Source organism: Synchiropus splendidus, chromosome 10 (assembly GCF_027744825.2).
Source record: "Synchiropus splendidus isolate RoL2022-P1 chromosome 10, RoL_Sspl_1.0, whole genome shotgun sequence".
NCBI lineage: Eukaryota > Metazoa > Chordata > Actinopteri > Syngnathiformes > Callionymidae > Synchiropus > Synchiropus splendidus.
The window spans coordinates 1,286,812-1,299,925 of NC_071343.1; the positions used below are offsets into that span (position 1 = coordinate 1,286,812).

Genomic DNA, 13,114 nt, shown 5'->3' on the forward strand with positions numbered 1-13,114 from the left:
GAACAGGAAATCCACTCCACAGTTTGCAGTGACCTGAACAGAGCAGCTGACTGTGAGGAGATTTCAGCAGGAAACATGGAGCTCAGACTCGGGTCTTGGATCGTCATAAGTTGGGATACTGGATCGGACCCATCCCTCATTCTGCTGAGAAGAACGCCGGGACTCATCAACCAAGTGCTGAGCGGCGTTTTACCGTGGCTCGCTCTGTCACACTCTCAGTCTTAAACACCTCTGCACGTCTTTGGACGGTGGGAGGGAACCAGAGTGCCCAGAGGAAGCGCGGGGAGAACAAGCCGGAACTACAGTGAGAGAAATAAAGACAGCTGGAACCTATGAACTGGTCAGAACCCGTTTTCTCAGCGAGCTCATGAGGGCTGAAACATGACGAGCCAAAACATTACGACCAGCAGTTCAAACGGCAGTGCTGTGCGCGGCTGGGACCCAGGCGGACGAAGGCGCCTGGCAGCCAAGCACAGAAACATCTCTGCCGCTCACAGTTACTGACTGAGCTCTGGTCTGGAGCGCGGGAGCCACTTTCTTCCTGTTTGGCAGGCCGCCGCCTCACAGACTCCACTTCAGACTGTTTCCCTGGTCCTCCCAGCAGCTGGAAGACGGCGCCCTCAACATCGCTCTGAATCAGCAGGGGAGCATCTCGGAGCTGCGCAGACAGAGGAGGGAGCGAGATGTTGGCGCGTCGGAGGCGAGGAGCTGGACGCCTGTCAGCGGCCGACAGGTGCGGGAGAAAGAGGTCCAGACGAAGCGCTCAACTGCCATCAGAGTCCCGGCTGACAAAGTGCCCATTACACCCGCGCAGCTTTTACCAGGGTCCGTCTGGAGGACGTGTCATCATTCAGCCATCAGGACCAGGTGCTGTGATTACAGCAAGACAGGAGAGCATCAGAGGGAACGACAGCCCCGACACTCAGTCCAGTCTAAACAAAGCTCCACGCTGCTGGACTTCCTGCTGAGACAGGAGGATAAACCAAGGACGCCTCACTCCCAGGGTGGAACCCACAGCCTCGCTCCATCTAGACTTCACGTGACTCTGAAGTCCAGATGGAAAACCTGAAGGTTGCCTTCGGCGTCAGTATAGGACGCAGAAGTCCACTTTCCCAGCGTCAAAATGTGACGCCGTGGGAGCGAGGATGGGTGGGACGTCACCACTGGACCACTGTCTGCACCAGAAAGAGCAGACGGACGAACCTTCTCAAAGTTTTCTTGAGTTGATTCCACGAAAAAAGCCGCCATTATTCAGTGATGTCACACCCCCAGGTCCACACTCCGTCGACAGGCTGGAGTCGGAGTTGATCTGAGGCCGTGACACACCCATCACCCGGCCAGCTCCGACCTCACATGACTTCCAAGCAGCATGACGAATGCTGGATCACAGAGCGTGTATGTAGATGGAGACAGAGATCCGAATAACTTTGATGACCTGACTGGGAAACGATAAAAACATTCACGGTAAAGTGATGGCCAGACGTGCTTTTGTTGTCTCGATAAAGGCTGGGTGAAAGACCAAAACATCTCCCAGCACAGTACGGGGTGATGCCTCTTACAGCAGGACCCCACCGGGGTGACACGAGCCTGCAGCTGGAGCTCCTGGACCAGGCCCGCTCTCCACTCTCCCAACCATCGGCGGCGTTGGCAGCGGTTTCAGCTGAACAGGTTTCGCTTCCCATCGAGCCGCGGAGACGCGACGTTGAGCTGCGCTCTCCATGTACACTACCGTTGTCATGGCAACTGATGAGATCGCTGGTGTTGACGTTCCCTCACATCCTCCAGTCACAGGGAAACATCTCCATGAAGGTCAGACTTTATTTTTAAATCTCTCCACAAATAACCGGGACGACACAGACCCTTCAAAGGTGCGGACTGCAGACTATTTCTGCCTGTTTGTCTCTGTGTTTACTCGCAGCTTCACAGCCACGCCGCGTTATTTTGGGCTCTTTATTCTCACTTTTGCCTCCATTCCACAGCTGACACAGAAACGAGTCTGTGTTTGGTGCGACAATGCCCCCCCGGGTCCCAGGGCCACGACCCCAACGGTGTGGCCACCACAGTCAGAGGCTTGGACGCAGAGCAGGGGTGAATGGCACGGTGAACCCGAACATCTACCAGGCTCCTGGTGAGCAGCAGCAGAGTCTGCAGATCTCCATGAAGCCACGAAGGATCATGGGACGGCTGTAGAGCACCACTGCACCCACAGACTCACTGCGTGTTCAGGACAACAGTGTCAACCTCTTGTAACGTTCCCTATACGCCGCCTCCATTTTTCCTTTCTCTTCATAGGTCACAGCATTGTTCGACACATGGAAACAGAAACGTTTCTGTCATTTCCAAGGTCCTGCCTCTTCCTCTGGTAACTAGAGCTGACCTCAGCTGTCATCCATTTTTGTAGTCCTAGCTACTCTTACATCCATAAATACTAACATGACGCTGAGCTATTCCACGAGCGAGTCAGATTCACTGAAAGACTAAGCTACACTGTGAAACGCCCCGCACCCACTCAACACTCATTTAAATTCACAGGTTCATACACGGCAGTTAGCGGCTATTTTGACAGCTAGCTAGCTAACTAGCTTCACGAAAAATTGGCTTGGCGTCTACAGGTTGAGCAACACTCAAACCTGTTGGTTGTTTGGCAACATCCTGTGTTTGCCAGACTTCCAAGGTTTTGGGTTGCGCCTGGAGCCGGAGTCATGTCTCCTCTTACTATGGATTAAGAGAGCAATGACATCACGACCTGTTGATGCATGAGGCGGACAGTGACCTATGAAGTTCTTCGAGCTACTGCTGAGTTTACTCAACTTCACTCCTCCTCCTCCTCCTCCTCAGATGATGACGACGTCGCGAGTGAGAAACCCGGCCGCCGCCTGCTTGACCCAGCACCAGCTTGTACGGTTCACGTCAGGCTCATGAAGCCAGAGCGGCGCTCGGACGCGGCTCCTCACTCCAGAGAGCCAGGAACATTCCTCACACAGCTGAACGAGCCTCTCCACGTACAAATAAAGCTGCGAGAGCGATCCATACTAACCATATTAGCGATGAATAATTCACAGAGGTGCGGCTGAGCAGGAGGGTCTCTCTGCCTCGCATCACAGAGGCTGCCCTCAAACATTCACTCCAGTAAATAACCTCCTCCATCACAGCAGAGAAAAGTCACACCAGCACATGGACTGACACCTCGTTGCCATGGCAACCTGCGAAGCTGCAGTCGTCCGCTCAAGGACTGAACCAGAACTGCCGAACAAAAACATGGAAATGTTGCATAACAAAGTCATCTGAGATGAAGCCCGAGGAGAGGAGAGGCCTGTCAGAGCGAGCGCAAGCTGGACGGGTCGGAACAGAACCATCGAACGGGTTTCACACGGCGATGAAGAGCTGAGCCAGGAGACAGAGCTCTCCACTGAGCGCTGGGTTTCTCCTCTCACCTGGAGTGAGAAGCTCAGTCATCCAGGAGAGACTCGGTTTCACAGCGGGTCGCCGTGGAGACGGCGGCATGACGTCAAACAGTGACGCTGCCACCTGGCGGTGGGAGGTCAGTTTCACTCGAGCAGACAGATCTGAAACATCAGCCGACGGCAGGTTCTGCCTTCAGGCCTGAAGTTCCAGGAGGCCTCATCTATAATGCACAGGCTGAAACAACAAACAGGCGAGCTCCGTTACAACACACCAAAACACATTTCAGTGAGGACCTCTGCAGGAGCTCCCTGGCGCCACCTACTCTTCCACTTCCTGCTACAGGCGCCTTCAAACACCCAACCAAGCTGAAGTCTCCTTCTCCTCCTCCTGTTTCACACTGAAACTTCTCACACGCGCAGGCGTCAATCGGGCCTCGCATGAAACACCGGCGTGTTGCAGGGCAGTTCGGACCTTCACCAGCACCACCGTGGCGATGCATTGTCAAATTCACAGTTCCGTTTGCGGCGGCGAGCTTGGTAAACATTTACAGAGTGACAGATGGCCACACAGAGTTTGGGACAGTGATGAATAGAAGATAAAACCCGGGCTGTCAGTGAGGCACATGAAAGTGCCGAGGCTAGCAGTTAAAGATGGCACTCATCCGACGGGCGCCGCGCTCCGCGGTACGGGACACAAAGACGGTGACACGAGGACACAGACGCGGCGCCAGTGTGGCCCAACAACACACACGGCAGGCTCACCGCCGCCTCCTTTGGCCAAACCCATGAGTGAACACCTGCCCCCCCGGACACGCGCACACACACACGCGCGCGCGCAGAGCAATCTGTTCAGCCCACGTCCCACATTATTAAAAACCAAAGTTGCCGTCTCCGTGGCAGCGCACCACAACAAAGTGCCTGTTTGCTCTCACTGCTGTAAAAAGGACGCGCTCTCTCCGTCATGATCCGTCTTTTCCTCACGCACAATTACGCCCGACAGCTGGATCTGCTCCATGTAGCGCGGCTACTGTCGGACGAGCGACTGGCAGCCTGCTATCAGTCCTCAGTTCCAGCAGATGGGAGGAAAGCTAATGAACTATTAATTAGTCGACTTTAGGACGACACGGCTGCCGCTGTCAGTCGCATCGCCTCCTCCCCCAGGGACAGAAATAATAACACGCGCTCATCTATTCTACTTTTTCAACCTCTTTCTTTCTTGACTGGAAACATCCCGGGCCTCAGCACCACAGGAACCTGGGCCACTTCAAGTCCTGCAGAAACTCCCTCTTCACTGGTGAAACACTGACACTGGCTTGTTCTGTTGCCAGGCTGTTGGCACAAACACATGGCAGAAGATGTCTTTGTTTCCCATGTGTCCAGAAAGAGGCGGCAATATGGCAAACTATATCATGGTTCATTGATGTGTTGACTGACTTGAAATCACTGTTTGGATGGGATCACTTCTCTTTTGCATGGTTTGACTGTAGTTTCCAGACAAATCCGTCGCTTCTTTCTCTCTTCACATTTATTTTGTTGTGGATTTAGTTGTTCAGAGCCACCTTTTAAAGCCCAGAGCAAACGTTGACAGTCCATGAGCATCGATACAGTTTGGAAGTGAGGCAGGTCAGGTTAGCCGTTAGCTCTGTTAGCTCTGCGCTGCAGACAGTCTTTGGCCTGGTGGCGGCTTCCACAAGGATCCCTCCCTCCCTCCCTCCATGGTTCTGTGGTGAAAGTGTGTGGTCCAGTTAGAGGCGCATCAGCTTTAAAAACAGCAGGAAGTTGCGCATGTGAGTGGCTTCTTGGCTGCGAGTGTGTGGGAAGAGGAGCGCAGAGCAGCGCTGCTTTGACTGAGGGACGGATCAGCGCATCAACACACTGGAGCTCTACAGTAGAGTGGAGGGAAAGAATGGCAGCCAGTCCATGGGATCATCTCCTCACCTTGGTTGCTCCTCAACACCTTCTCACTGTCATGATATCATAGCATCATATCGCCCGCCTCTGTCTCCGGACACATGAGGTGAAACTGGATCAGTTTCCCACAGCACACCTGACACTCTCTCACCGTGGCACCCCGGGTGAACAATGACATGCGTGGCATGTGGCATGCCCAGATGCTCCAGTGAACCAGCAACCTTCACGAGTGCCGACTCTGGGATGTGGTGGTTCAGACAGGCAGGACTCAGGCCCAGATACAGCTGTGACTCACCAGTGGAGGTGGCTCTGAAGGGACGCCCCAAACCTGAATCTGTTTTGACCTTACAGAGTCCTGCAGAGAAACCTGGACGCCCTGGCAGGTTAGATCGGGTCTGAACCAGGCGCGAGGCTCAGGGGAAACGGGGTTAACGTGTGTTTGCAGGAATCAGCTGTGTGGAAGCTGCAAGAGTGAGAGAAGGGACACGCGAGGCCTGGGGGGGAGATGGCGGGGAGGGAGGAGTCTGTTACCGCTGTGGAGAGGAGGACAAGTGAGAAGTCTCACGCTGCTCCGACAGACGTGTCCAACCACCTCGCTCGGCGTGAGAGGAACCGAGCCACCGTGAGCCGCCGGCTGGACCGGGCCCGGTGTGGAGAAACACCGGGGGGGTTGGAGGGGGCACAGAAACACACAGAGGTGAAACATGGCCCAAGGACCGAAGGAGGAAGAGAAGATGAACCCAGGTTTTCAACCACATCACCAGTGTTCACTGAACACCAGAGCAGTTGCCACCAGCGTCTCCTGTGTTGGAGAAATGGTCCCCAGCAGGAGAAGTGGCTTGGAAGATCCATTTTCTCAGCTGTTCAGGGGACAGGACACCAAGTCCACGAAGGACGAGAGCCAGCGACATGCCATCTTGGCCTGGTGTGTGGTCTGCACACGTGAGAACCGAGTAGTTGGTTGAACCAGACTCGACTTTCCAAACATCTCCAACATCACAGCAGCGTCTCCATAAGAAAGCACACCTCGTGGAGGAAGGCTTCCACCCGACCACGAGTTGGTTCACTGTCAGATCTGCCTTCGATCGACATGAATCACTGGACCTGACAGTTTTCTGGGTCCCAGGGAGGGTACGAAGCTCAGGTTCTGCTCCCTCGGACATGGAATCCAAAGGAGCTGAAAAGGCTTCACTTGTGGACCCCAGCCAGGAGACAGATCAGGTGGTAGAAGACACGTCTCTGGGTGGATGTGGCCTCGCAGACCTGCTCCTGGCTCAGGTGTCCTGCTGAATATGGATCAGCTGGGCACAGGTGAGGCGCCGGCGTGTGTCCCAGCAGCGGGGGGTCCGCCGGGGGGAGGCTGGTCATGGGGGAGGAGTGGATCGATGCCCCGGGGACTGGGCTGCTCTTTCAAGTGAGCAGGAAGGTGCGTGTAAACAGCCTGGCGAAGGAAAGAAACATATCTCTGCCATCGCACCGGAGGGCTCTTTCTAATTAGCGCTCGCTGAAGAGGGTTGTGGGGAGAGGTAAGGGGGGGGTCAGGGGGGGGTCGGGGGGGGAGGGGTCGATCTGAGGTGTGGGGTCAGACACGGAGCTGACCCTCCTCCTCCTCCCTCCTTCATTAGCATCCTGCCTCCTGAATATTCAGGTTCCGTCTGCGCATACGTGCTCCACAGCGGCCAAACAACAGGAGCTATTTTGTCATTAACAGATGGAGAACAAACAGACGCTTGTCATTCAGATGGTGAAGGCGACACGCAAACAGCGGCGCCACGGCAGCAGCAGCAGACACGTCGCACCGAGCTCAGGCGCTGAGGTTTGGGGGGCCACTTCAGACACAGCCACCTAGTGTGGTGGTCAAGACCAGACTGGAGAGTACGGAGACAAGACCCGGGCACTTGGACATTTCAAGCTCAAGACCAAGACCAAGCTCAAGCACACGCAACACACACAAATAACCACCAGACTGTGGGAACCGTGTCTTCTACATGGCTGCGGCAGCTCTGCGAATGGAACTCTAGTTCTAGTTTGGAAGTTTTTTAGAATATGACCATTTTAATTTCAGATCTAGAAGCTAGAAAGAGAGCTTCTTGTAAGGACTTGACTTCCTCAACATTTCACCCGTTCATCCTCCCCCAGGACTCACTGAACAATGGTGAACTAAATGGTGACTATATACTTTGTTTCCCAACACATTCGTCATATAAATCAATGAAATGTGCTGTTTATTTTAACCAAATATGTGTTTAGTATTCACGTTTCACTGTATCAAACCTTTTAAGCCCCAATATTCTCCACATTTCTTAGTTTATTTATTATTGTTGCATCCTCAAACAATCCTGTGCTGAAGTCCACTCCGCAGTTCCAGTAGCCACGTTTCCCATGATGCTCCGGACACACGTTCATGACTGAATGACTTGTGTGTGAGGCAGCACCAGGTCGGGTCGGTAGGACACACGTCAACAGCACGTCACTAGTTCCTCCTGTGAGTTTCCGCAGCTCAGCGTGAAGCGGTGAGTCAGGCCTGTGGCCCGGTGGGCAGGTGTTTACATGACGCACCTCTGCACACGCCCTTCACCTGCTCTCAGAGCGCCTCGGTTTACAGTGAGGCGGGAGAGGAGTCATGTGGACACTGCGGTCCAATCCAAACGCAGCCCAAACACAGCACCCTGCTGCAGACGCCCCGCCCCCGTGAGCTTCCTGTCTGGACTGGACCGACAGCTGAGTGAGGAGGAAGAGCGAGTGGCGGCACGTCGGCCACACACCAGTCAAACGCCCTCGGACCGCAGCTGTCCTTCTTATTTGGGACCAGGATTTTGGAGGTTTGAGATGCTCGAGAGCTGCACCACATTCTTCACTGCTGACCCGCCCATCCCGAGTCAGAGAGTCTCTCAACAGAAGCAGGCACCACGGAGGGAGGAAGAGTGCTGCTCTTCATCGTCTCTCAAGACTACCATCATGTGAATGTTTTTGTGTTTAGCTCCTCATCGGTCAAACAAAACACCTGGTCTGCTGTAAAGGACACCAACACTGAGGCTGCTCCGACCGCGAGTCTCGCTCCTGTGTGGCCGGCTTGGCTCCACTGAAACAGAGTCCAACAGAGGGGCGTGAAGGGGGGGAGCGATCCCCGCGTGAGTCAGGTTACACCGATGAACCAAGCTCAGGAGCCAAGCAGCATTTGCCAAAGACGTTTCACCAGCTTCACAGAGTCGAAACGTCTTGAGAATAATCAAAGAGCTTCGGCTGTTGCAGTGCATTATGGGACTGCAGGGAGCTCCACACAGGCAGGCTGGGGCCTGAGGTGTCTCACTTGCTCAGAAGAACCTTGAACTTCTCACCAGGATCCGGTGACAGGTTTCTCTTGCTGAGGATCAGCAGGCGACTCGATCATTCAGGTCAAGGCCACGTGCGCTGGAGCCGTCTTCCTCTGAGATAAGAGGAAGCTCGCCACAACCCTGCTGGTCTCCGCTCAACCCTCACCACCTCCAGGGTGAAGACACCAGAGACAGGAGGAGAGGAGAAGCCTCCCAGGTCCAGGAACCTGCAGCAGAGCCGCCCAGGTCAGTCGCTCTCAGCCTGATCATTCCACTTGTGACACCATTTGTCACGCGGAGAGGAGCAGCCCTGACCTGAGAGAGAGCTCTGCAGCGTGACCTGGTCCTCCACAGCGCCTGAGGAACGAGTCAGAGCAGCTAATGAAACTCACAAGAGGCCTCCAGTCACATCTCAGCACCTAAAGTTCCTTTCGCTCCGATCGATGGTTCCTCCACAGAAACAAGCTTCAAATCACCGGCGGTCACAAGTGGGACGTGCAGAGAGGACGCGTCCCCCTCTCTTCCCTCCAATTGATTAACAGTGTTTAATCCAGCACACAGCGAGACGCGATTGATAAACAGCAGGGAAGTGAAAATAATCAGCGATGTACTTGTGTATTTTTAGAGTTAAAATATGCATAATCCTCCTCGCCTGGCTTCTGAAGCGGCGGCGGCGGCGGCGCTGAAGAGGCAGCTGTCAATGGGAGGTGTGCGTTTATTGTGCGCGGGAAGGTTAGCGCGCTAACACGCAGGTATTTACAGCTTAATTCTCTCGCCACCAACGGTCAGGGAGAGGCTCCTCTCCAAATGGTATGAAATATGGATGACATCTTTCCCTCCCCCACCAAGATTAGTGGAAATGTATTCACAACATGAGCAGCAGCCAGCGACTAGTTGGAGGTAATGAGGAGCAATGGAAGCCTGGCAGAGTACGTCAACCGGAACCGCTCTCCTGAAGAGGAGCGGGTCGCAGCCACCACCCGGGAGTCGGCCCGGACCTTTGTCACGAGAAGGTCCTCACACCGTCAGTGAGTGAGCGACGTCATCAGCAACATCTGCCGTGCACGAACCCCGGTGTGAGCCGGCGCGACTGCCACTCCACAGTCCTCCAGAAACACACCACTAGCACACAAATCCTCACGTCGACACGCCACCAACAGCTGCGTGAAGTACCCGCAAGGAGGCCACTGCTGTCACACACTTGTTTGTTGCTGGCGAGTGGTAAACACTGTTGACCGCTTTTTCATGTAACACCAGAGTCGCTCTGATCGACGGCGGTCAGGTGAAGATCCGGCAGTAAACTTCACTGTCGGCCATCTTTAACTGCACACCAGGTGAGCCAGGTGAGGCCCCTCTCGTGCAGACGGAACCTCGTCGCATTGCTTGGACAGTTCAGACCCAGACGGGCCGAAGAGGAGCGCTCCAGTTCTAGTACTCACTCCGACCAGCAGGGGGCGCTCTCACCAGAGTACAGCCACAAAGAAGAGAGCTTTTATTTGCCAAACACTGAGAGATGCAGCTGAGAACCGCAGTGCTATGGGGTGTTTCGTCGCTGCCCTGGAAACGGCTTGTTTTGCTCTGGCGCTGACTGATGATGTCACTGACTGTGATGTCCTTCGGGCCGCAGAGACAAGTTCAGTTAAAGACGAGGTTCTTCTCTATTTTGAGTTTAAAAAATACACCTTGTAATGTGACATGGTCAGAAGTGACCGGCACACACGCTGAGTCACACGGCCGCTAAGCTTGAACAGGATATCCTGCGAGGTCCTTCCTCCACAACCAAAGACACAACTTCATCCTTCAGCGATAAGAACCCAGTCCAGGAGGACGTAAGGAAGACTCGGATAATCCCCGCGACAGAGACCTGGGAGGATTGCGGACACGGAGCTTTTCACGTTCCATCAGTGAGAGCGGGAGGAATGCTTGGCTCCCTCTTATCTCTACGTTATCTCGGGCCTCAGACACAGACGCGTGAGAACCAAGGCTTCAGCGTGGTCAGGCATGACTTGTTCTTCTGAGCGTTTGAAATCTGAAGGTCAGAACACTCTGGATTTATCACTAGTTTCCCAGAGAACTCACACGACTGACTAGAGGGCGGAGCCAACGAGGAGCACTTGCTGTGGACCTGGCACAAGTAGCTCTGAGATGGCCGACCAAGAATCCAGACGACACAGCGGCTGCGACTCTGACGTCTGGCCAGCAAGCTGCCGTCCCTCGCGGACAACAACGACGCTGCAGTGTAACACCGACAATGGTTCTATTGTGTCCGGCGTCATGTGAGAGCTGGCCGACACCTCGGGCACACACACACACACGCACAGTCTTCATCCACAGAGACAAATCTGTATCTGTGGGTCGGAAAACTGCACAACGACACACAGAACCATGTTGGGCCACAGGCCTGACTCAACCTCCATCCAGCACTGACGCCGACGCGGTGGAACCGCCCACTAAATTCCCATCCTCCATGTCGAGCGCCGTGACAGGAAGTTCAGCTCATCATTAGCAGAGGAGGACGCGTCTGAAGACGAGAGGATCAAAGAGGCAGCGAGGACAAAAGCCTTCAGTCATTGTTCCAAACCACATGGAGTCATGGCTTTCATGGTTCTGGACTCACGCGAGGCTCCGCCCTCCAGCACTTGTAAGGCAGGATGACTCAGCGTGAGTGAACTGAGCTGTAGACCACATGCAGAAGCACGTCCCTCACGTCTCCTGCATCATCTCATCTGCCTTCCATCCAGTTCACGTCCGCGTCACCTCGGACGCAGCAGCAGCGAGTGGACACTTCGGCGCCGCCACAATTGGAGTCACGGCCGAGCGCGAGTGACAGGAAGCGGGCGGCAGCAGTGGCCCTCGACATCTCAGGAGTCAACCACCAACACAGAGGACAGCGAGCACGCCATGAAAAACACTTGGTCACCAGTGACGGCTGTGCTGACTAGTCAAGACTGCTGGGGCCAAAACATCGAACTCCATCATCATCATCATCATCAAAGGACACTTTCCTTTCACCCACTTCCACGAAGTTTCAGAACAACATTCAACACACTTTCATCTGTACTGTGTTCAGGAAGACACCAGCTCGTGATCTCGCACACGTGACAGGTCACCTGACCGCTAAGGTAGTGGGTGACTGGAGGAGAGCCTGGCGGGTCACAGCAGCAGGTCGTGATCCGGATCAGGTCGGCTCCTTCTGGAGCTCCGGTGTGGGAGGCAGGAGCCAGAGCTCTCCCACACCTTCCTGCACCTGAACACCCCTCACACACACACACACACACACAGGAGGCGTCCTCTTATGTAACAACACCCCGGCAGCTGAACAAGTCGACTCAGGTTCTCGGCGGAGGTGAAGATAAATCACAGGCAGTGAAAGTAGCTGACTGAAGGCTAAGTGATGCGCAGACGGGTAATCCCACCCCCCCTCCCCAGCCGACCCCCCCTGCCCCCAGCAGCCTTCACAGACCTCCCATCCCGGAACAGAGAGGCCATCTGGTGTTTGTTTGAGTCGCGCAGGATGTGTGTGAGTGTGCGTGCGTGAGTCGGCGATGATGCGCCTGTGAGTGTCACATGTGTCATGAGGCGTGCTGGACCTTCACCTGGTCCAGGTGTGTCCCTCGTGACGCAGCTGATCGCTCACAACTCTTTCCCGCTCCGCTCTCGCCACCACATCCTCCCTTCCACCTGCCCAACACAACTCCAACACCCAAACTAGTCAGGTGGCCATTTTGTCAGCTGACCGCAGCGGCTCCGGTGCCGAGCCGAGCTGAAGCGCTGGATCCGCGATCTGATCTGAGAAGATGGAGGGAGAAGGTCGAGCTCCGGAGCTGAGGAACCGTGAGGACGGGCTCGGAACGGCGGCCGCCCCCCCGCGGCAGGGCAGCCGCTGGCTCGTCTACAGCCGATCGTGACATGAACCCAGTTGGGGACAGCTGCTCGGGCACCGCGTCAGTGAGGCGGAGGGAGAAGACGTGAAGGACTTACACAGCAGCAGCAGCAGAAGAAGGAGCGCTCCGGGTGCCATGGTGCCGCCGGCAGGTCCGCCTCCGGTCTCCCCTCCTCGGCTCTTCAGGTCTGAGTCAAATCCCCGCGCCCCGGAGGCTCGTCTCGAGCGGTGACCGGCCGTCCTCTCCTCCGCTCCGGCGGTCGTGTCTCCGTGAGCGCGCGCGCGTGTGGACGCCAGCCGACCCAGCCCACTCCGCGCTCTTCACATCCGAGACTGCGGACTCGCGAGGGCAGCCGTCCGCCGCGCTCTCCGCCTCAGCGATGGGGTGTCTGAGGAGCACGCGCGAGTGCCGGCTGGATCCCGGAGTCGGTGATCGATCACGCCGCAGCTGCGAGGGGCGGCGCTCCGATCCGGAAGGCGAGGCTTTGTGCTCCGGCTCTGATCGATCCGATCCAGAAACGCCGCCGGCCTCCGCCTCGCGCGCGGGGACAAGCACCTGAGCGCGACCACAAGCGGGACCGAGGCGACGTCCTGCGCTGCTT

General features: G+C 55.7%; 1 protein-coding gene across 1 annotated transcript in view; it reads right to left on the bottom strand.

Annotated features, from left to right (window-relative positions):
- igsf3 (immunoglobulin superfamily, member 3) overlaps window positions 1-13,114 on the bottom strand; it is a 66,138-nt gene extending 53,024 nt beyond the window's left edge. Inside the window, exon 1 of the mRNA XM_053876147.1 lies at window positions 12,611-13,114. Within this exon, the coding sequence (XP_053732122.1) occupies window positions 12,611-12,650 (40 nt within the window). The 5' untranslated portion in view covers window positions 12,651-13,114. The remainder of the gene's footprint in view (window positions 1-12,610) is intronic.